Genomic DNA, 18079 nt, shown 5'->3' with positions numbered 1-18079 from the left:
AGGTCCAAGAGGAGGGAAGTCCTGGAAGGAAGCAGAAGAAGCCGAGGGTGGAGGTGCTGTCCAAGGGGAGGTGAACTGGAGAGGGGCAGAAGGGCTGACTACTGCTTCTCCACGGCGCCCTGCTCAGCTGCACTCTCCTTGCTGGCCTCCTGGTCCTGGTCCTGACCCTGCCCATGCCATGGGGTCTCCTTGAACACAAACCAACAGTTCCCAGCCCACAGGAAGAAGTTGATGAATCCAAAGAGCTGCAATGATATCGGGAAGGGTGAGTAAGCTGAGGGGGCAGACACCTCCTGTGGTGAAGAGAGAGCTTGTCACCTCTGAGTGTGTGCAGGCACTTGCATGCGTGGCATGGTGGGTCTGTGTGCGTGGGCGTGTGTATGGGTGCCTGAGCCTCTACACACATGCCATGTCATCAGGTGGAAGTATGCATGAGTGTGCCCTTGGTTGTGTGGAGTCTCTGGATACATGTGTGCATATGCTATAGGATACAGAAAGGGAGAGAAAGAGGCAGAAAGCTGGGGACCAAGGCAGGCCATGACAGCCATCACATGCACATGTGCCCGGGTGTATGCAGTATACAGGTATGTGGGAATGCATAGGAGCGTGGAACTGACACAAAGAAAGAGGCTGAAAGACAGACACAGAAAGCAAGAGCTTGTGACCGAGGCGAGGAATCCAAGGGCAGGGGAGCTGGCACTATCATGCTAACTGGTGCCCTGGCAGTCTGAAAGACTTAATATAGATACAGTAGTGTGTCTCCAGATCTATAGCCAACATATGTCCAGTGAGTGGCTTGCTCTCGGGTAAGGTCTGGCTCCCTGGGTAATAGAGAATAACGAAGAGGGGGTTAATTGGCCAAGCATCACAGAAGCCTTTGTGTTGGACTTGAAGGAGCTTTGCAGGCCAATGTCTGTCACCATTTCTATTCAACCAGGCAAATGGAGAGTTGGTGGCCTGCAAATTCAGGGCAGTGACTTTCTCCCAGCCCCTCAGCTAGGCCCAGGGCTAGGCCCAGACCCCAGACCAGACCTAGGCCTAAAGGGCACCCCCCAATCCATGCTCAGACCATCCCGCCCTTCCAACCATCTTCTTGGCTCTTTTCCCCTGTTCCCTGGCTCCCCTTGATTATATTCTCCTGATTCATACATATACCTACACACCTATAAACCCAGAAGAGTGGGAGGTGGCAAGTAGAGATTCTGTTTGGAGGCAGAGAAAAGTGAGGAAATAAGGAAGAGGTTAAAACTGTTAAACCCCACCCCCCATCCACTGTCTCCTACCTTCTCTACATGAGAGATCATCCCAAATTCTGTACCTGGTGCCCAGATAGGCATCGCTTCTCAGTGATTCCACAGCAACTCCAGCAGCAGGAGATTAGCTATTCTAACCTTCCTAACTACTAGGGAAAATATTGAGTTAGGAGGAGGGTGGCCCAGGGGTTAAAACAGGATCCAGTCTTTGGAAGGAGTTCTCCACGTCCCTGGGACAACTGCATTCATCTTTCAGAACAGGCTGGCTAGGATGAGCCCAGGGATCATCCTGTGTAGACCACCTTCCCCCAGTGACAGGAACTCTTACCACAGAGATGTTGGCAAGCCCCATGGAGGGGGTGGCCCCAGCACTGCAGACAGCCTCATCCCCATGGCAGATGGACATGGCAGCAATGAGACTAGAAGGCCGAGTGGCCCCCTTCACATCCGTCAGGCCCTTGCCCCACGCTGCTGCTGCCACTAACCAGAAGAAGGTGAAGGAGACGGTCACACAGAAGTCCTAAAATGGGTAGAGGGACAGGGAACACTGCTCAGAGGGAATTCCACTGACACCGCTCTCCCACCTCCTCCACTCCATTCCATGACTCAGCTAAATTGTGGGGGAATATGGAGGGGTGCAAAAGCAGACAGCCTGTCAGTCCTGACTCCAAAGCCCTTAGAGCTTGAGTCTCCCTGGGCATGCCACCCCCTCCCTGTTCCCTAGAATTGCAAGGCATGTCAGCCCATTCTGCCAGGGGGCCCCTTAGACAGTTCCACCCCAAAGCCCTGTCCTGTGTCTCACTATCCGAGCTATACTCAACCCTGAGGTTGCCTAGGTTACTCCCCCCCCACCCGCTCTCCTTTGCTCCCAGCAGCATCAGAGTGCTCTACTGCAGCTGAGGGGCAAGAGAGGGGAGAATGAGGGGGAGAGGGAGCATGATAGCCCAGGGACACCCCTCTCTGGGGATGGGCCCAGCCAGGACAGAGGAGACAAAAGAGATGACAGAGGAGGACTAGGGCTAATGGGTAGACAGAGGACACAGAAATTGCTTTATACTATAAGAAGACTAAAATGGTTTCAGACTGACCCAGCTCAGTGTCATAGGTTGCAGGGGGGCCCAGTGTGTCACTCTTCTCTCTATCACTCAGGTCATTTTCCTGCCAACCTCATCCACTTACCACCAGAGGAAAACGCTTGTTCTTAGTATACAGGTTGTGGAAACGAAGGTAAAGAATCAGAGCAGCCATGGTGTAGAAGAAGGAGAAGATCCCCAGGGTTACAAAGAACTCAGCAGGTGCGGAAAAGTCTCCCATGAGGGTCAGGGTCTTGGAGGTGGATTCTTCATCACAGAGGGGCATCTCATACTCGACCCGGTTCAACCTGCCCAGTGAGAGGAGAAAAAAGCCCTGAGCTAACAGGGTCCCTGCCTGGAAGGAGACCAGAGAGCATAATGGCCGGCACACAGCAAGTGTTTAATAAATGCTGGCTGGTGTGCTGATTGACTGCCAGGGCTCAGATGCCAGTGTGGTGCCTGAGATTTGGAGAACCAAGAGAGTGGACACTTAGTTATCTCTCTGAAAACCTTATAGTCAGAAGAAGACTACAACAGATTCTTTCCACTAGGGGCAGGGCGGGGGGGGGGGGGGGGGGGGGTGCGGGATGGGGCGGAGGGAAGGGGGCAGAAAGCTCTGTATCTTTTCAACTAGGACCTTCTTGGTCCTACTACCAGGACTATTAGGTTCCAAGCCTTTATTAATTCCTGAGAGAGGTTATCTGGAGTAGATTGAAAAAGAATTGTCTAGAATGTCTAGTAAGGTCCAAAAGAAGTTCTCTTTTGGGAGGATCAAATATGGGGGAATTCTGAAAGGATCTGAGTCCTGTCTTAGGGATCCTCTATATCTTCCTTCTTCCCCACTCCCCCTTACCTTCCTGATAAAGAAGTCAATGCTTCTCTACTCCCTGCCAAGTAACAAGGTCCTACATTGTAGTGATCTAGTTACCAACAAAATTCTTCATTCCAAGAGAGAAGCAAGGTGGAAGTTTGAAGATATTTGAACAATTCCCTCTGTGTTACTCATTCTTTTATTTATTTATTCATTTGCTTGTTCATCCATACATGTATTCTTACATCTATCTATTCATTTTTTTGTCTGTGGTTCAGACCTATGATTTCATTGATATGGGAATGTTGAAACTCATTCAACTGATTTAGATCCACAATTCACCTGTAATTTATGGCCTTCGAGTACCACTAGGTTAATCGACTTGCCAAATCATGTGGGTGGGTGGGTCAGAGACCAAACTTGAACCCAGGTCTTCCTGACTCCAAGGCTGGCCCTCTGTCCATTCTCCTATGCTGCTTCTGCCTTTCTCTCCATAGTTTATCTTAAATGACATTTATTCTGCCCCTGATGCTAACTACCTGTGCAACCCTGAGAAGGCTATTTAACATCCCCAGGCCTCAGTTTCATCATCTGTAAAATGAAAGATGTTGAATTAAACGGCCTCTAAGGTCCTTTCTAGCTCTAGAACTAAAAGCCTGGTATCCTCTGTCTGCAGCTGCCTCTTTCTCCCCTCCCCTCACTTGATCCCAAAAGGCATTTATGCCCAATCAACATCTGATGTTAATTCTTAGGACCATAGACTGAGAACTGGAAGTCATTTAGCCCATCCCTCTCATTTTAGACATGAGGAAACAAGAACCCAGAAAAGTGAAGGGACCCAGATACTATGTAACAGGGCTAGGACTCAAATAGAATTTTCTAGCAGACATTTCACACTTTCACTCCACTGTCTTCATTACCCAAGACCTTGTCTTTAGTCTGCTGCCCATCTTTCCAATGATCTATCAGTCTATCTGCCTATCTGTCTATCTATCTCTCCATATCTCGATCTATCCATCCATCCATCCATCCATCCATCCATCCATCCATCCATCCATCTATCCATCTATCCATCCATCTATCTATCTATCTATCTATCTATCTATCTATCTATCTATCTATCTATCTCTCCATGTATCTATCCATATATCTATCTCTCCATCTATCTCTCCATCTCTCTATCCATCTATCCATCCATCTATCTATCTATCTACCTATCTCACCATCTATCTATCTCTCCATCTATCTCTCCATCTCTACATCTATCCATCTATCTATCTGTCCATCTATTTATCTACCTATCTCTCCATCTCTCCATCTGTCTATCTATCTATCCATCTATCTCTCCATCTCTCCATCTATCTATCTATTCATCTATCTACCTATCTATCTCTCCATCCATCTCTCCATCCATCTATCTATCTATCTATCTATCTATCTATCTGTCTGTCTGTCTGTCTCTCCATCTATCTATCCATCTATCTATCTATCTATCTATAATCTATCTGTGTATCTATCTATCCATCTATCTCTCCATCTATCTACCTATCTCTCCATCTATCTATCTATCCATCTATCTCTCCATCTATCCATCTATCTATCCATCTGTCTCTCCATCTATCTATCCATCCATCCATCTATCTATCTATCTATCTATCTATCTATCTATCTATCTATCTATAATCTATCTGTGTATCTATCTATCCATCTATCTCTCCATCTATCTACCTATCTCTCCATCTCTCCATCCTCCATCTATCTATCTATCTATCTATCTATCTATCTATCTGTCTGTCTGTCTGTCTATCTATGTCTGTCTGTCTCTCCATCTATCTATCCATATATCTATCTATCCATCTATCTCTCCATCTATCCATCTATCTATCCATCTATCTACCTATCTCTCCATCTATCTCTCCATCTATCTGTCTCTCCATCTATCTATCCATCCATCTATCTATCTATCTATCTATCTATCTATCTATCTATCTATCTATCTATAATCTATCTGTGTATCTATCTATCCACCTATCTCTCCATCTATCTACCTATCTCTCCATCTATCTCTCCATCTATCTGTCTCTCCATCTATCTATCCATCCATCTATCTATCGATCTATCTATCTATCTATGTATCTATCTATCCATCTATCTCTCCATCTATCTACCTATCTCTCTCTTTCTCTATCTATCTATCATCTATCTATCTATCTACCTGTCTGTCTCTCCATCTATCTATCCATATATCTATCTATCTATCTGTCTGTCTCTCCATCTATCTATCCATATATCTATCTATCCATCTATCTCTCCATCTCTCCATCTATCTATCTATCTATCTATCTACCCATCTAGGTATCTATCTGCCTATCTGTCTATCTATGTTTTTGCATATCTATGCATCTATCTGCCTATATATGTATGTATATATCTATCTGCCTATCCATATATCTACCTACCTTGTGTGTATGGATATATGAATTTGTGTATATATGTGTGTGTACGTATATATGTACATATACATATATACGTACACACACACCTAGTGATAAGAACTGGAACTATTATTGGAAACTAACTCCTGGATGAAGAAACTGGCGGTGCCAAAGCAGGCTGGCCCCTTCTTTGGCATTTGAGAGTCTTAGGAGAGTTTCCCAGAGCATTGAGAGAGGAAGTAACCTGACTGACAGGATCCCACAGCCAGGATGGGTCAGAGGTGGGGCTTGAAACCAGGCCTTCCTAGCTCTGAGGCAAACTTGCTGTTCACTAGATTATGGAGTTTTTCCAGTTCTAAATATCTAAAAGCAAAGTGCTTTACAAACATTATGAGGAACATGTGCACAGATTTCTATACTTCAAGACTTTCAGGGACATTTGATTACATTGATGTGAATGCTTCCTTTTCCAACACAGATTGCAACTCCTCTGTGACTCAGTGAATGGTTTTTATGAGTTGTTATAGACAAATATTTATCATCAGGTGGTCAGCCCTTTAGTGATGAGCTAAACTAGTTCGTAGAAGAGAGATATCCAGTCTATTGTCAGGGCCATATTCACAGGATCATATGTGTAGAGGGATCTTAGAAGCCAACTCCTTCACTTTATAGATGAGGAAACTGAGGAAGACAGAGAGGTTATGTGATTTGCCACTGGGTCCCATAGCTGGTAAGTATCTGAGGCATACTTTGGACTCAGATTTTCATACATTGAACTCAGGTTTTCCCACTCCAAGTCCTCTCTATCCATTTCATTGCCAACTGCCTTATCTTTCAGAATGATCAAAGAGAAAGTGCTAAGGAAAGGGGTGAGGCACCCATATTCTTCAATCTATTCTTTTTTTTTCTAGCAGACATTTCACAGCCTTTAGGAAGGAGCTGGGGTTAGTGCCAAGGTGAAGCCTTTGGATCTCACCCTCCTCGTTCTGAGTATTCACCCATCACAGCTGTAGAACTTTCATCGGCTACTGCCAAGTAGGGAAACCATGAAGCTGTAAGTGGTTAGACATCCCTTTCACAGCTGGCAAGAGGTCTACAACCCAAAGCCAAATTCACCCTGGGATAGATTTCAAGTGGTCTATGAATTTGATTTTTAAAACATTTTTGTTAACTACATTTTGACATAATTTGTTTCCCTAATAATCTTCTGTGTTGTATTTTATGCATTTAAAAACATGGTTCTGAGAATAGATCCAAGACACCCCACCCCTGCCCCGGCTGCCAAAAGGGGTCCAGGACACACACAAAAAAGGTGAATAACCCTCGCACTAAATGGTCACCAAGGTCCCTTCCTCCTCTTTATCTTATGATGCCTACCTCCTTCTACATCTGTCCACCACAAAGTGGATGATGCCACCTGAGTGAGTGCTCTAGTGGCAATGGCTGCCTGCTTACCTGAAGGGATAGCCAAATAAAACAAGGATGGAGCTCGTGTCCTTGGCATCGTTGTTGCATCGTACTGTTGCTCCTGTCTCCCCACTGTAGGAGCCACAGCACCCGAAGGCGAAAATAGCAAAGAGCTGGGAAAGGGGGGAAGAGAAAGACCTATTGAAGAGACAGGAAAACCGTACCCCAAACCTCTACAGGTTTCCAGATGGAACGCTCAGTGTGACATGGTAGAAAGAGCACTGGATTTGAAGTCAGGGGACCTGGGTTCCAGTCCTCCCTGCCATCTACTTGCTGAGTGAATTTGAGCAAGTTACTTCACTTGTAGTGGCCTGTTTCCTTATCTGTAAAATGAAGGGAATGGACAAAGTCTTTTCCAGTTCTTCTAGCCCTCTGACCTCCTAAGAGTGTCAGAGCACTTAAGGTCAAGTGCCAGGCTAAATATGTATGAATGTGGATGCTGGGGACAAAAGGGGAAGTCATCTCTGAGAATGTAAGTTTCTCAAGATGCTTGTATTGATGGCAGGTACTTGACAAATTTTGCAAATAAATCTGCCAAATAAATAAGATTAGAATGGAGTGGGGTTTGGGAGGGGTGGTTTTAAGGAAAATCCCTCACTTTCCAAACAAGAAGACCCAGGACAACCCAAAGGCATTCTCTATTCACTGTGAGAATCATTGACATCTATCTTCCTTAAGAGGCTGGTTCAGCCATAGAACTTCTCCAAGTCAGAGTACTATCCAGAATCCTCTAGCTTTGGGTAGAAAGTTAAAAACTCAAGAGAACCGGGTGAGCCTTTAGTTTTGTATTTCCAAATCAAGTAAGAAGAGACTTTCAGCAACCTTTCCTGCTGAACAGACATACCTACCCAATATGGTATTGCTGGACCATGGCGAAGTGAGGGGAGATCCTGGCAGGTAGGTGTGGAGAAAGGATTGTCAGTGTAAGAGGACTTAAATAGAGTCAAACATGGGGCTGGAAGGGTCCCCGCATTTACAGATCCCTTTTGCACCCTCTTGACAGATGTCCTTCCAGCGACAGCTTTGGCCTTGCTGTGGCAAAGTAACTTGGCTCATAGCACAGGGAAACACCTTCTTGGTTTCTCCACCTCTGCTTTTTCCCCACTGGAGTTTCCCTCCTGCATTTGAAACTCCCGCTATTTCATCTGGTGGCCTGCTGTCATTTAGTACAGTAAAAGCCCAGGGAAACGGCAGAATAGCTGAGACTTTTTCCTTCAGTTTGCATAGCTCCCCCAACTCTTTCCCTCTCCTCTTTTTGGACTGTTGTAGTAGGGAGGTTCAATGGAATGCAAATTCCCTATGGGTTTCCTCTTTCTGACACATTCAAACTTCCTGCTAGGGAGAAGGAGACTTGAGTAACTAGAGCCTAGTTAGAGAAGAGGGCCAGCAGTTGGTACTAATTAGTTCTTATAAATTTTCCTCTTAAGCCTACACTTGAGTATACTTACCCTTGGCTTGTGTACAATAGAAGTATTTATTTTTCAGCCTACATATCTTTTCAGCATTTGCTATTCATGATCTGTGCCTTCCTCTACCGGTTCTTCTGTTCCCAGGTGTTTTAAATTGTAACCACCTGGTGGGCTAAAAAATCATTCAAATCCCTCACTGTGGTTGTGTCGTTTGTTTTTTTTCCCCAGTCGTCTCTGACTCTTCCTGACTCCATTTGAGGTTTTCTTGGCAAGGAGACTGGAGTGGTTTGCCATTTCCTTCTCCAGCTTATTTTACAGATGAGGAACTGAGGCAAACAGGGTGAATGAAGCGACTTACTCACAGTCACTCTGCTAGTGTCTGAGGCCCAATTTGAACTCACAAAGAGGAGGCTTCCTTCCCCCAGAGTTCAGCACTGTATCCACTGCACCAGCTAGCTGCCTCAAACCCCTCCCTCGGGGGCCCAAAACACAGCTTAATGATGGGTTCTTTGGTGTTTGACATATAGCAATGAAACTTATAAAATCTGTGCCATGGCTCATGGATCTGGAACATAAAGGCAATGTGTCTGAGAAATTATGCAACGGAGGAAATTCAACCTATTTTTGAAGCAAAATACTGTTCCATATAGTAAGGTTTTTATGTGTGCAAATTTTCATAGTTATTAACTTAGAGGTTAAAATATCACTAACACTGAAATTCCCCACCCCATTACCACCCCTATCTTCTATTCCACCTTTTCCTGGTTTCATAGAACATAGGCTGGAGAACACTGATGTAATGGGGGGAGGGGGGGAACCTGTACTGGGAGTCAAAAATCCTGGGTTCTATTCCTGAATCTGCCCTCTTGGCTTTGGGAAATCTCATCTTCTCTTTGGGCTTGACTCAATGACCCCTAAGGTCCCTTCCACTTCTGACATTCCACAATTCCAGGATGACCATTCTAAAAGCTTCTCTTAGCTTACATCAAGTAAAGGCCCCACACTGCCGTCTGGTGTTGTTCTGTTCCATTGCAGCCACTTACATCGTAAACCCTGGCCAGTTTGGAAGGATCTATTCTCAGAACCATGTTTTTAAATGCATAAAATACAACACAGAAGATTATTAGGGAAACAAATTATGTCAAAATGTAGTTAACAAAAATGTTTTAAAAATCCAGACACAGGGCATTGGGGAACAGAAGGAAATGGGCCCCTGGGACCAGGGAATATATTATACATTAACATGATTAAGAAGGAGAGCTGCTTGCTAGTCAGGGACTGCAGGAACAGGAGGTTAATCAGGGAGTCCCAGGAAGAGGTTGCTGATGTTGTCCTCCCATTCCAGTAGAATCTTAAAGCTATATTCATAGATCTAGGGTGCTTGTGGTAACCCACACAGAAACAAATCTTCAGCTTCCTCTTCCTGTACATTTGTTGCTAAGAGAAAATATCGTCATTGGAAAAGGATAAGCTAGTGTTCAGTGGATATAGTGCTGGGCCTGGAGTCAGGAAGACCTGAGACCAGTTGGGCAAGTCATTTAACCTCTATCTGCCTCAGTTTCCTCAATTGTAAAATTGGGCTCATAATACCATCTATTTCACAGAGTTGAGGTGAAGCTCAAATGAGATATTACTGGTAATGTGCTTAACACAGTGCCCGGAACATATGCAAGAAATGCTTGCTTCCTTTCCTCCCTACTTCTCCCTTCCTGGTCCATTTGAAAAAAGATGAGATTGATCCTCAGGCTTGAGGATGAAAGAAAAGTTCCATTCATGCTCTAATATATTTTCTTTGCACTGAGGTGTTATAAATCCTGGGCAACAGAATCACTTGCTTTTATTCCAAGACACCAGGAAGTTAAGTACCCTCCTCTTAAACTCCCCCTCCACAACAATTCCAATCCATTTTTTATCGTGACATTTTGATTTTGTGGATTTGTTCAAGATGAACCAGTAATGATACTATTGGTGATAGTGATGCCTAGGTGCTAGATGACATGGACATGATGGGAAAAAAGGGACCCATTATAGAAAACATGTCAGTGAAATATGGTGGAGAGATGACCTTTTCCAACATAAATCAATCAACAGGCAGTTGTTGGGTGTTGTACGCTAGGCATTGTGCTAGAAACTTTGTATATAAATACAAAAGGGAAACAGTCCTTACTTACAAGGAGCTGACATCCTACCGGATGTTCACATAGAAGTGAGTACAAAATATATTATAGATACATATGCAACAAATACAAAATACAAAATGATTTGGGGGAAGGGGAGGGGCCTACAGTAACTGGAGAGGTTAGGAAAGGCTTCTGGAAAGAGATGGTACAGATGCTGAACCTGTAAGGGAACTAGCGATGTCAAGTGGAGGTGAGTGGAGAGAACATTTTAGGCATGGTACACAGCCTACGAAATGGTATGGGGGCAGGAATTGGACTATCCTATCTGAGAAATTGGAAATAGGCCATTTGGGCTGAAATGTTGAATAAATGAGGGGGAATAGTATGTGATTGGCCTGGAAAGATAGGTTAAAGCCAGATTGGGAAGGATGTTATATGTCCAAAGAGCAGTTTGTGTTTTCTTTCAGAGAGATTAGGGAGCCAATGAGGTCTCTGGAGAAGAGGTATGGTGTGGTCAGAGCTGTACTTTAGGAATATCAATTTGGCAGCTGGGTGGAGGATGGATTGGAGGAGGAAGGCACTAGATGAAGAGATCCATCAGGGTACTAGGGCCAGAGTCCAGGCAAGAGGCAATGAGGGCCTGGATGAGAGTAGTTGTGATATAAATAGAGAGTAGGGACAGATTAGAGAGATGCTGAGGGGACAGGATTAGCAAGACTTGGCAGCTGATTGATTGGCTGTGGGAGTGAGGGAGAGTCTGGAGTTGAGAATGACTACTACTAGGTTTCAAAACTGGGTAAGTTGGAAGGATGATTTTTCCCTCAGCAGAACCTGGGAAAGCAGGAGGAGGTGAGGGTTTGGGAGAAAGTTGAGTTTGAGATGTGTATGGGACTTCCAGACAGAGAAGCCCAATACATTTTTGCCCAAGTCATCGTAGATCTGAATACCTACACAACCATACAATTCTCTGGGGCAGCAGTGTTTCCACTTACAGAAACTCCCTTAAGACATTTTCTGGACTCTAAATACTTTTAATTAATTTAATTATAATAGCTAGCATTTATGTAGTGTCTTAAGGTTTGCAAAGCTCTTTACAAATCTTATCTCATTTTATGCTCATAACTCTGGTCTATTATTATTATCCTCATTTTACTGTTGTGGAAACTGAGGCAAACAAGTGATTCGTCACAAGGTCACACAGCTTTTCAGTATTTGAGGCTGTATTTGAACTCAGGTCTCCCTGACTCTGGGCCCAGTGATCTCCTCACTTCAACATCTAGTTAGTTGTCTACAGGTAACTTATTTTGATTGTAAAGATAGTAGTCATAGAAGCAACTCTGGGGCCCCAAAGTGAGCGATCAACCATATGTAGATCATGCTCTTGGCACAGTGGATGAAGTGCCAAGCCTAAAGTCAGGAAGAGTTCAAATCCCACCTCAGATATTTTCTAGCTATCATCCAGAGTAAGTCACTTAACCTTGTTTGCCTCAGTTTCCTCATCTGTAAAATGAGCTGAAGAAGGAAATGATAAACCACTCCAGTATTTTTGCCCAGAAAACCCCAAATGAGATCATGATGAGTTAGTTGGACAAGACAACAAAGATCAAAGATACAAATCATCAACTGGGTTATCAAGTGTGGATCCAGGCTAACTGATATAATGTGATTCCATTTGTTTGTAACACCCAAGTGAGTTTTGAGGAGTGACAGTTGAATAACACCAGCAAAGTCTATTGGAATGGCTTAAGGTTCTATGAAGAAACCAGCCTTGGCAGGAATGATCATTTTGTGCCTGTGTTATTTCTCTAGACCAGCACAGACTCAGCACAAAGATCTTGGGCAGTGTCTGCTGGTTTGCTGCTGAGTGAGCTGGGGGAAGGGCAAGAGGTGCTGATCCCAGATGTTAGCTGCGATAGTTTCAGATAAGTAGGGAGCAGTTCTTTGAGGAAACCGAGCCAAGAAAAGAAAAAAGTCCCCTTTCCTCACCTTTTGATCATTTCCTATTCTACACCTTTAAGCTAGGAGCCTGGGTATGGAGACAGAACTTTGGATTTTTTGTGGAAAAAAAAGTTTTCAATTACCATTCCAAAAACTTTTGTTTGTTTTCTTTTCTCTCTCCCTACCCCCACCGATAATGAGCATTTAATTCTTTCAAAAAGGAAATGGTTACAAAGCTCGAATGTCAATTTATGGTTTTCCTTCACAGTGAAATCTCTTTCACTCCACACCAGTGTGGCTGGTTCCTGCATATTTTTGTGGTAACTCATTAGCAAAGAAAGGTTCGGGGGCCATACTCAAGCCCCTCCACTGAACTCCAGGGCAGTGGCAGAAAATTTGAACCATGTCTATCTATGAAACAGACTCTGGGAAAGGAGGCTGAATTCAGAGCCAAAACTCTAGGATCCCAGATTTGCCTGAAGGGGAGGGGATGAGACAGGATTGTGTTTTGTATAACCCCTATCTCAGAGGTCAAGAATCATAAAAGTCAGATGGTTCTTAACTCCTAGGGCATCTGCTCTGCCCCTGGGGAATAGGGCTGGATAGTTTCCTCAGGTCCAGCCTTGTGCAGGGCTTCATTCAAATGCCCCTAACACTAGTGTATGTTTGGGATTGGAGAAGAAGGCAAAAGGGGTGATGAAGAATGGGTAAAGTTTTTCAGAATCTCCCTAGTGGAGATAATCCTATGATCCAATAATCTCAGTGTTTTTCTCCCTTCCTTGACAATCCATCTCAAATTTTCCTTAGCTATGTTTCTACGATTTAGTGATATAATACTCTGCACTTAGATTTCAGGTTGTACTAACCCACTGAGTCATTCAAAATGGTTCTCTTCTGTCAGTCACTGAGACAGCATTAATATCAGTCCAACATGAATGTCTTCAATGCAAGTGTGGATGACCCTGTGGGTTGTAGCAGAGTGGTGGGACCAGGTCCAGGGGGTTGGCCTGGTTCTGCCTCATCCCTAAAGCCATTAGTTATATGATGATTGAAGCAGCACACACAAGGGAAAGCCACTGTAATGTCTCCTGGTTCAGGTGTGGGAGCTCTGGGGACTGGGGGAGGTTGTTGTGAAAGAAGGGCTGGGACTCCAGGCAGGCTCTTGGACATATGAGGATAACCCCTCCTGACCCATACTGCCTACCCTCAGAATTCCAGGCTCTGACCTACAAGAGGCTTCAGGTTGTCTCTGCTGGAGCAGTTGCCTCCTATGAGCTCCAAGAACTTTAAACCCCTTGACCTCCTTTTTTTCTCCAATCAGCTCACTCCCTGCCTGATGAGATGTTAGGTGCTTATTTATACTGGAACCCTAAGTTTTAGGTGCTTATTTAGACTGGAACCCTAACATTTATTTTAACTTATTAACATATATCACTAGGTGCATGGATTATCTAACAAATTTCTTCTGCTGCAGTTCACAAGTGGTCCCCAAAGTCTTTACTATTTAAAAGAGCTGAATGAAATATTGGAAGGCCTACCAAAGAGGACAGGAGCTCTAGGGCAGAATCTATCTGTGACTCATAATGCGAGTGAGAGGAGGAGACTGGAAGAATTTATTTTAAATCCCCTCAGTCCCCTTCCCCCCACCTTGTTTCAGATGTAGAAACTGCCACTCAAATACAGGAAGTGACTGGCTCAAGGTTACGCAGCAAGTGCAACTGCAGAACTGAATTTACATAGAATCCTAGAATGTTGGAGATGGAAAGACACCTTAGGGATCATCCAATTCCACATCCACACCTTTTACAGCTGATAAGACCGAGGCTAGGGGTGATACTGACTCCAGATCACGCTGTTAGCTAATGACAGATTCAGGACTAAAGAACCCAGGCCTCCTCAGGCCCTAATTCAGTACTCTTTCCACTGCAACAGCTGCCCCCCAACCCCCCACCGGACTAGCGTTCTGTTGACAGGGCTCACTTTTTGGCTGTTGTGTTTTTCATTTTAAAACTTACAGACCTCTTTTCAGGCAAATGAATTCCTTCCGTCCATCTCTCCATTCATTCTGCTCCTTTCCTTATAAAGGAATTGGACAGAATCCTTCCACTGTATCACATCCAAAAGATTATCCCCTTTAGTGACTCTGCCCCAGACCCATTGGTCCTGGAAACTGGGAGTTTTTCCCAAGGTAGTCCCCTTTCTCGCCTTTGCCCTCGGCGCCCTCGGTCCAGAGTTGGCTGCTCCTTGTCCCTCCCTCTTTCCCACCCCCCTCCAGGGGCTCTGGGCTGGGGCTCGGTATGTGCCCGGTCAGAGCTCTGGAAAGGTTACACCCAGGTCCTCTCGCCCGAGTGAAATGTGAGCGGACTGGGCCGGGGATCCTTGCACATAGAAGGGCCGACTCCCGGACTCCGCATGCCTTACTCCTTTGCAGTTCTGCAGCCGGGTCTTTGGGAAGCAGCCCCCTAGCCCACTCCAGCCCTCCCTCCATATCCCTGCCCACACCTGTCACGACCCACCGCCCTCCACGATCCCGTCCCTGCCAATGACAGACCCCCACCCCCACCCCAATGCCGGGCCAGCATGGCTCACCCCCAGTACAGACTGCATTACTTCGAGGCAGCGTCACAGCCCAAGCTCCCGAAATAGACACGGAGTTAGAGGACTCACTCACCCACTGGAGAACTTTGATGAAGCCCAGGGGTTCCTCCAGCCGCTTCCATCGCAGCGCTGAGAGAAGGCGGTCCACCTGGGGAGACAAGGACCCCGGGGGTGCCATCAGGGCAACGGGGAGGGGTCCGAGGGGGCGCGTCAAGGGTCGCAGAACACCAGGAGGAGGGAGGAGGCTGGGGAAAAGACAAACCTGGGGCAGCCAGCGTGACCATGAGAGAAAAGAAAAGGCAGACTGCACGCTGAGAAGTACGGAAGGAAACAGAGAGATACGCGGAGGACTTGACTCAAGCGGACAGAGGCAGAGGGACAGGGGCAGAGTCAGGGGCACAGGGAGGCTGGGCCAGGGGCCAACCCTCCCGGGCCGGAGCCCTACCTGCTGCCGGGGGTCCTTGTCCGCAGTCCGGCCGGAGCTCTCTGCCGTGGACATGCTGCCGGAGCGGGGGCAGGTGGTGCGGCTCTGCTGCCTCCTGGCTGGGCGGCTGGGGCTGGGACTGGGGCTGACCGGGGGGCTGGCGGCCCGCGGGGCAGTTTGCAGGCAGGCTTGGACCGTGAGCACGCGTCGGCGGGCCGGGATCCAGGTTTGCCGGGCCGGGGACCGGGGGGCGCTGCTGCTGCTGCTGCTGCTGCTCGAGCGAGCCCTTCGGCCGTCGCAGCCCTGCCGCCTGCAAAAAGCCCTCGAGCCGGATTCAAACTTCTGTCAAACTTGCAGGGAAACTTGGCATCGGAGTCACGTGGCGTGCCCGCTCCCTGTCCCCTCCCTCTGGTCTCCCCACCCCTCCGATCCCCTCCCTCTAGCTAGCTCGCTCAGCCTCTCAGCTTGCCCAGCTCCTTAAAGGGAACGGGGAGCGAGCGGGCTGTTCCGCTGCCTAGGTGGCCACCTTTCCTTTGGAGCGTCCCCACCCACCTTCGCCCCCATTCTCTCTCTCCCTGCCCGAGCGCCTCCGTCGGGCGCTGGGAGCTGCGGACCGGGGCCTCTAGACTTGTGGGCTTCAGTATTTTCTCTCTGCCACCGACTCTCCTGGGAACCGGATTTCTTTGCGTCTGCTTCGTCTTTAGTAATAATGTTGAGACCCATATTAAAAATACAAACAAAACCCAACTCCTCGGGATACGGTGTTTCTAAGACCCAACCCTCGAAAACACCAATATATATTGAAAGAGTGCATCAAAGTTGACCGAGCAGGTATATGGTGCCCGTTTCAATCAGTTCATCAGTAGACATGTATTGAGCACCTACTTTATGCCAGGCACTAAGCACTGAGGATTCAAAAGAGGCAAAAAGTCAGTCTCTGCCCTCAAGGAGCTCCCAATCTGTTTTACAGACTGAAGAATTAAGTTATTTGCCAATGATCACACAACTGGCAAGCACTGACGGTCCCCTCCCCCCAAGCCACCAGATTACTGACCAAGCCTTGCCAGTAGACCATGTTGCTTCTTATCTAAACTTAAAACCTCACGACTGGAAAGCATTTTTGTTATCATAGTAGTCTTGGAAACATTAACCTTCTTGATGCCCACCAACTCGGAAACACAGAGTCCTTATATTATAAATTGAGGCAAAGGAATTAATTTTGTATGATGACATATTTAATTCATTTTTTCATTGATTCGATAAACATTCATTAAGGACCCGCTATAAAAAATACACTAACCCTAAGTACTGAGAAGAAAATAAAGATAAAAATAAAAATAAATATTAGTAAATAATTAAATTAATTGATTTAATTAAACAATAAAAATAAAGATCACTTCTCTTAAGGATCTAATAGGCTAGTGGAGAAATAAAACCTGTACACAGATAAAGAAAATACAAATTAGAATACAGAAAGTGCATATTAGAAGTATAAAGTGCCGAGACTGGATAAGGAAGAATCCATTCCAAGCTGGGATGGAAGGTGGACTTCCTGGTTGAATCCAGGAAGTCTTTGTTGGGAGTGAGGGTGGGAATACTCTGAGCTGAGTATTGATGGAGGGAAAAGCATGTCAACAGTTGGAGACAGGAAAGGTTATTCCAGAGTAGAGAAAAGTGTTCCTAGGAGCCAAGGCAGGAGAACATGAGTTACATTCAGAGGAGGCTGAATAGTTCAGTCTGGCCAAAACACAAGGGGAAGTAGTATGAGATAAAGCTGAAAAGTAGGTTGAGACCAGATTGTGAACGGTCTTGAATGCAGAGCTGGGGTTTTGGAAACTTATTTCGTAAGCAATAGAGAACCACTGAAGATTTTTGAGCAGTGGGGTGATATAATCAGACCAATACATCAGGAAGGCTGAGTACAGTGTGAAAGAAAAATTGAACACAGAAATGGAGAGAACAGTTAAGAGATTATCACAATAGTCCAAGCATTTAATTCATAAGTTAGATTAGTGGCAGTGGGTATTATAAATGTGTGTATGGGATGAAGATGATAGAGGATTCATTCAATAAGCCTTAAGAAAGGCCCTTTACATGCTAACAGGACTTAGCAACTGACTGGACTTCAGAATGCCATTTTAATTTTACTGACAATAAGGTTCATATTTATTTCATTCAAACCTCGCAAATACTCATTGAAAGGTAGCAAAATTATATTTTTCTCATATGACAATTAAAAATGAAAAATAAAAAAATGAGGAAGTTGAGGCTCTAAGTTTAGTGACAAATATAAGGTCACCTAGCCAGTAAGTGGCAGTTTGGATTCCCACCTGTGTTCTGCCTCTGAGTCCAACAATGGTCTTTCCACGATGAAGTATCATGAAGATTCTATGTTCTTTTTTACAGTAGAGGAAGCTGAAGTACAGAAAGGGTAAGGTGTATAGCCAAGGTCAGAGAGTGAGCCAGTGGCAAACAGCCAATGAGAGAGAGGGCTTCTTATACTCTGTTCTTCCTAAGAATTTGCTTTGCAAAACGTCTATACCTCTTTTTT

The 18079-nt window shown here is 45.5% G+C and overlaps 1 protein-coding gene across 4 annotated transcripts; it reads right to left on the bottom strand.

Moving 5' to 3' along the window:
* SYPL2 (synaptophysin like 2) lies at positions 1–15700 on the bottom strand. 4 transcript variants are annotated; one of them, XM_072644245.1, is made up of 7 exons: positions 15550–15700; positions 15178–15252; positions 7028–7152; positions 2433–2634; positions 1582–1773; positions 750–821; positions 160–245 (listed from the first exon to the last, which is right to left on the bottom strand). In XM_072644245.1, exons 1-6 carry the CDS (start codon positions 15601–15603, stop codon positions 768–770), a joined length of 702 nt encoding a protein of 233 aa, XP_072500346.1. In that variant the 5' UTR covers positions 15604–15700; the 3' UTR covers positions 160–245; positions 750–767. The 4 variants fall into 4 exon arrangements, with proteins under 4 accessions (XP_072500343.1, XP_072500346.1, XP_072500344.1 ...); XM_072644242.1 differs by lacking the exon at positions 750–821 and having other exon boundaries at positions 1–245; XM_072644243.1 differs by lacking the exon at positions 160–245 and having other exon boundaries at positions 416–821.
* Positions 15701–18079: the final 2379 nt, after the last annotated feature.

Source organism: Notamacropus eugenii, chromosome 2 (assembly GCF_028372415.1).
Source record: "Notamacropus eugenii isolate mMacEug1 chromosome 2, mMacEug1.pri_v2, whole genome shotgun sequence".
Taxonomy (NCBI): Eukaryota; Metazoa; Chordata; class Mammalia; order Diprotodontia; family Macropodidae; genus Notamacropus; species Notamacropus eugenii.
Note: the sequence above shows the minus strand (reverse complement) of the source record. Positions and strands in the feature narration are given on the sequence as shown.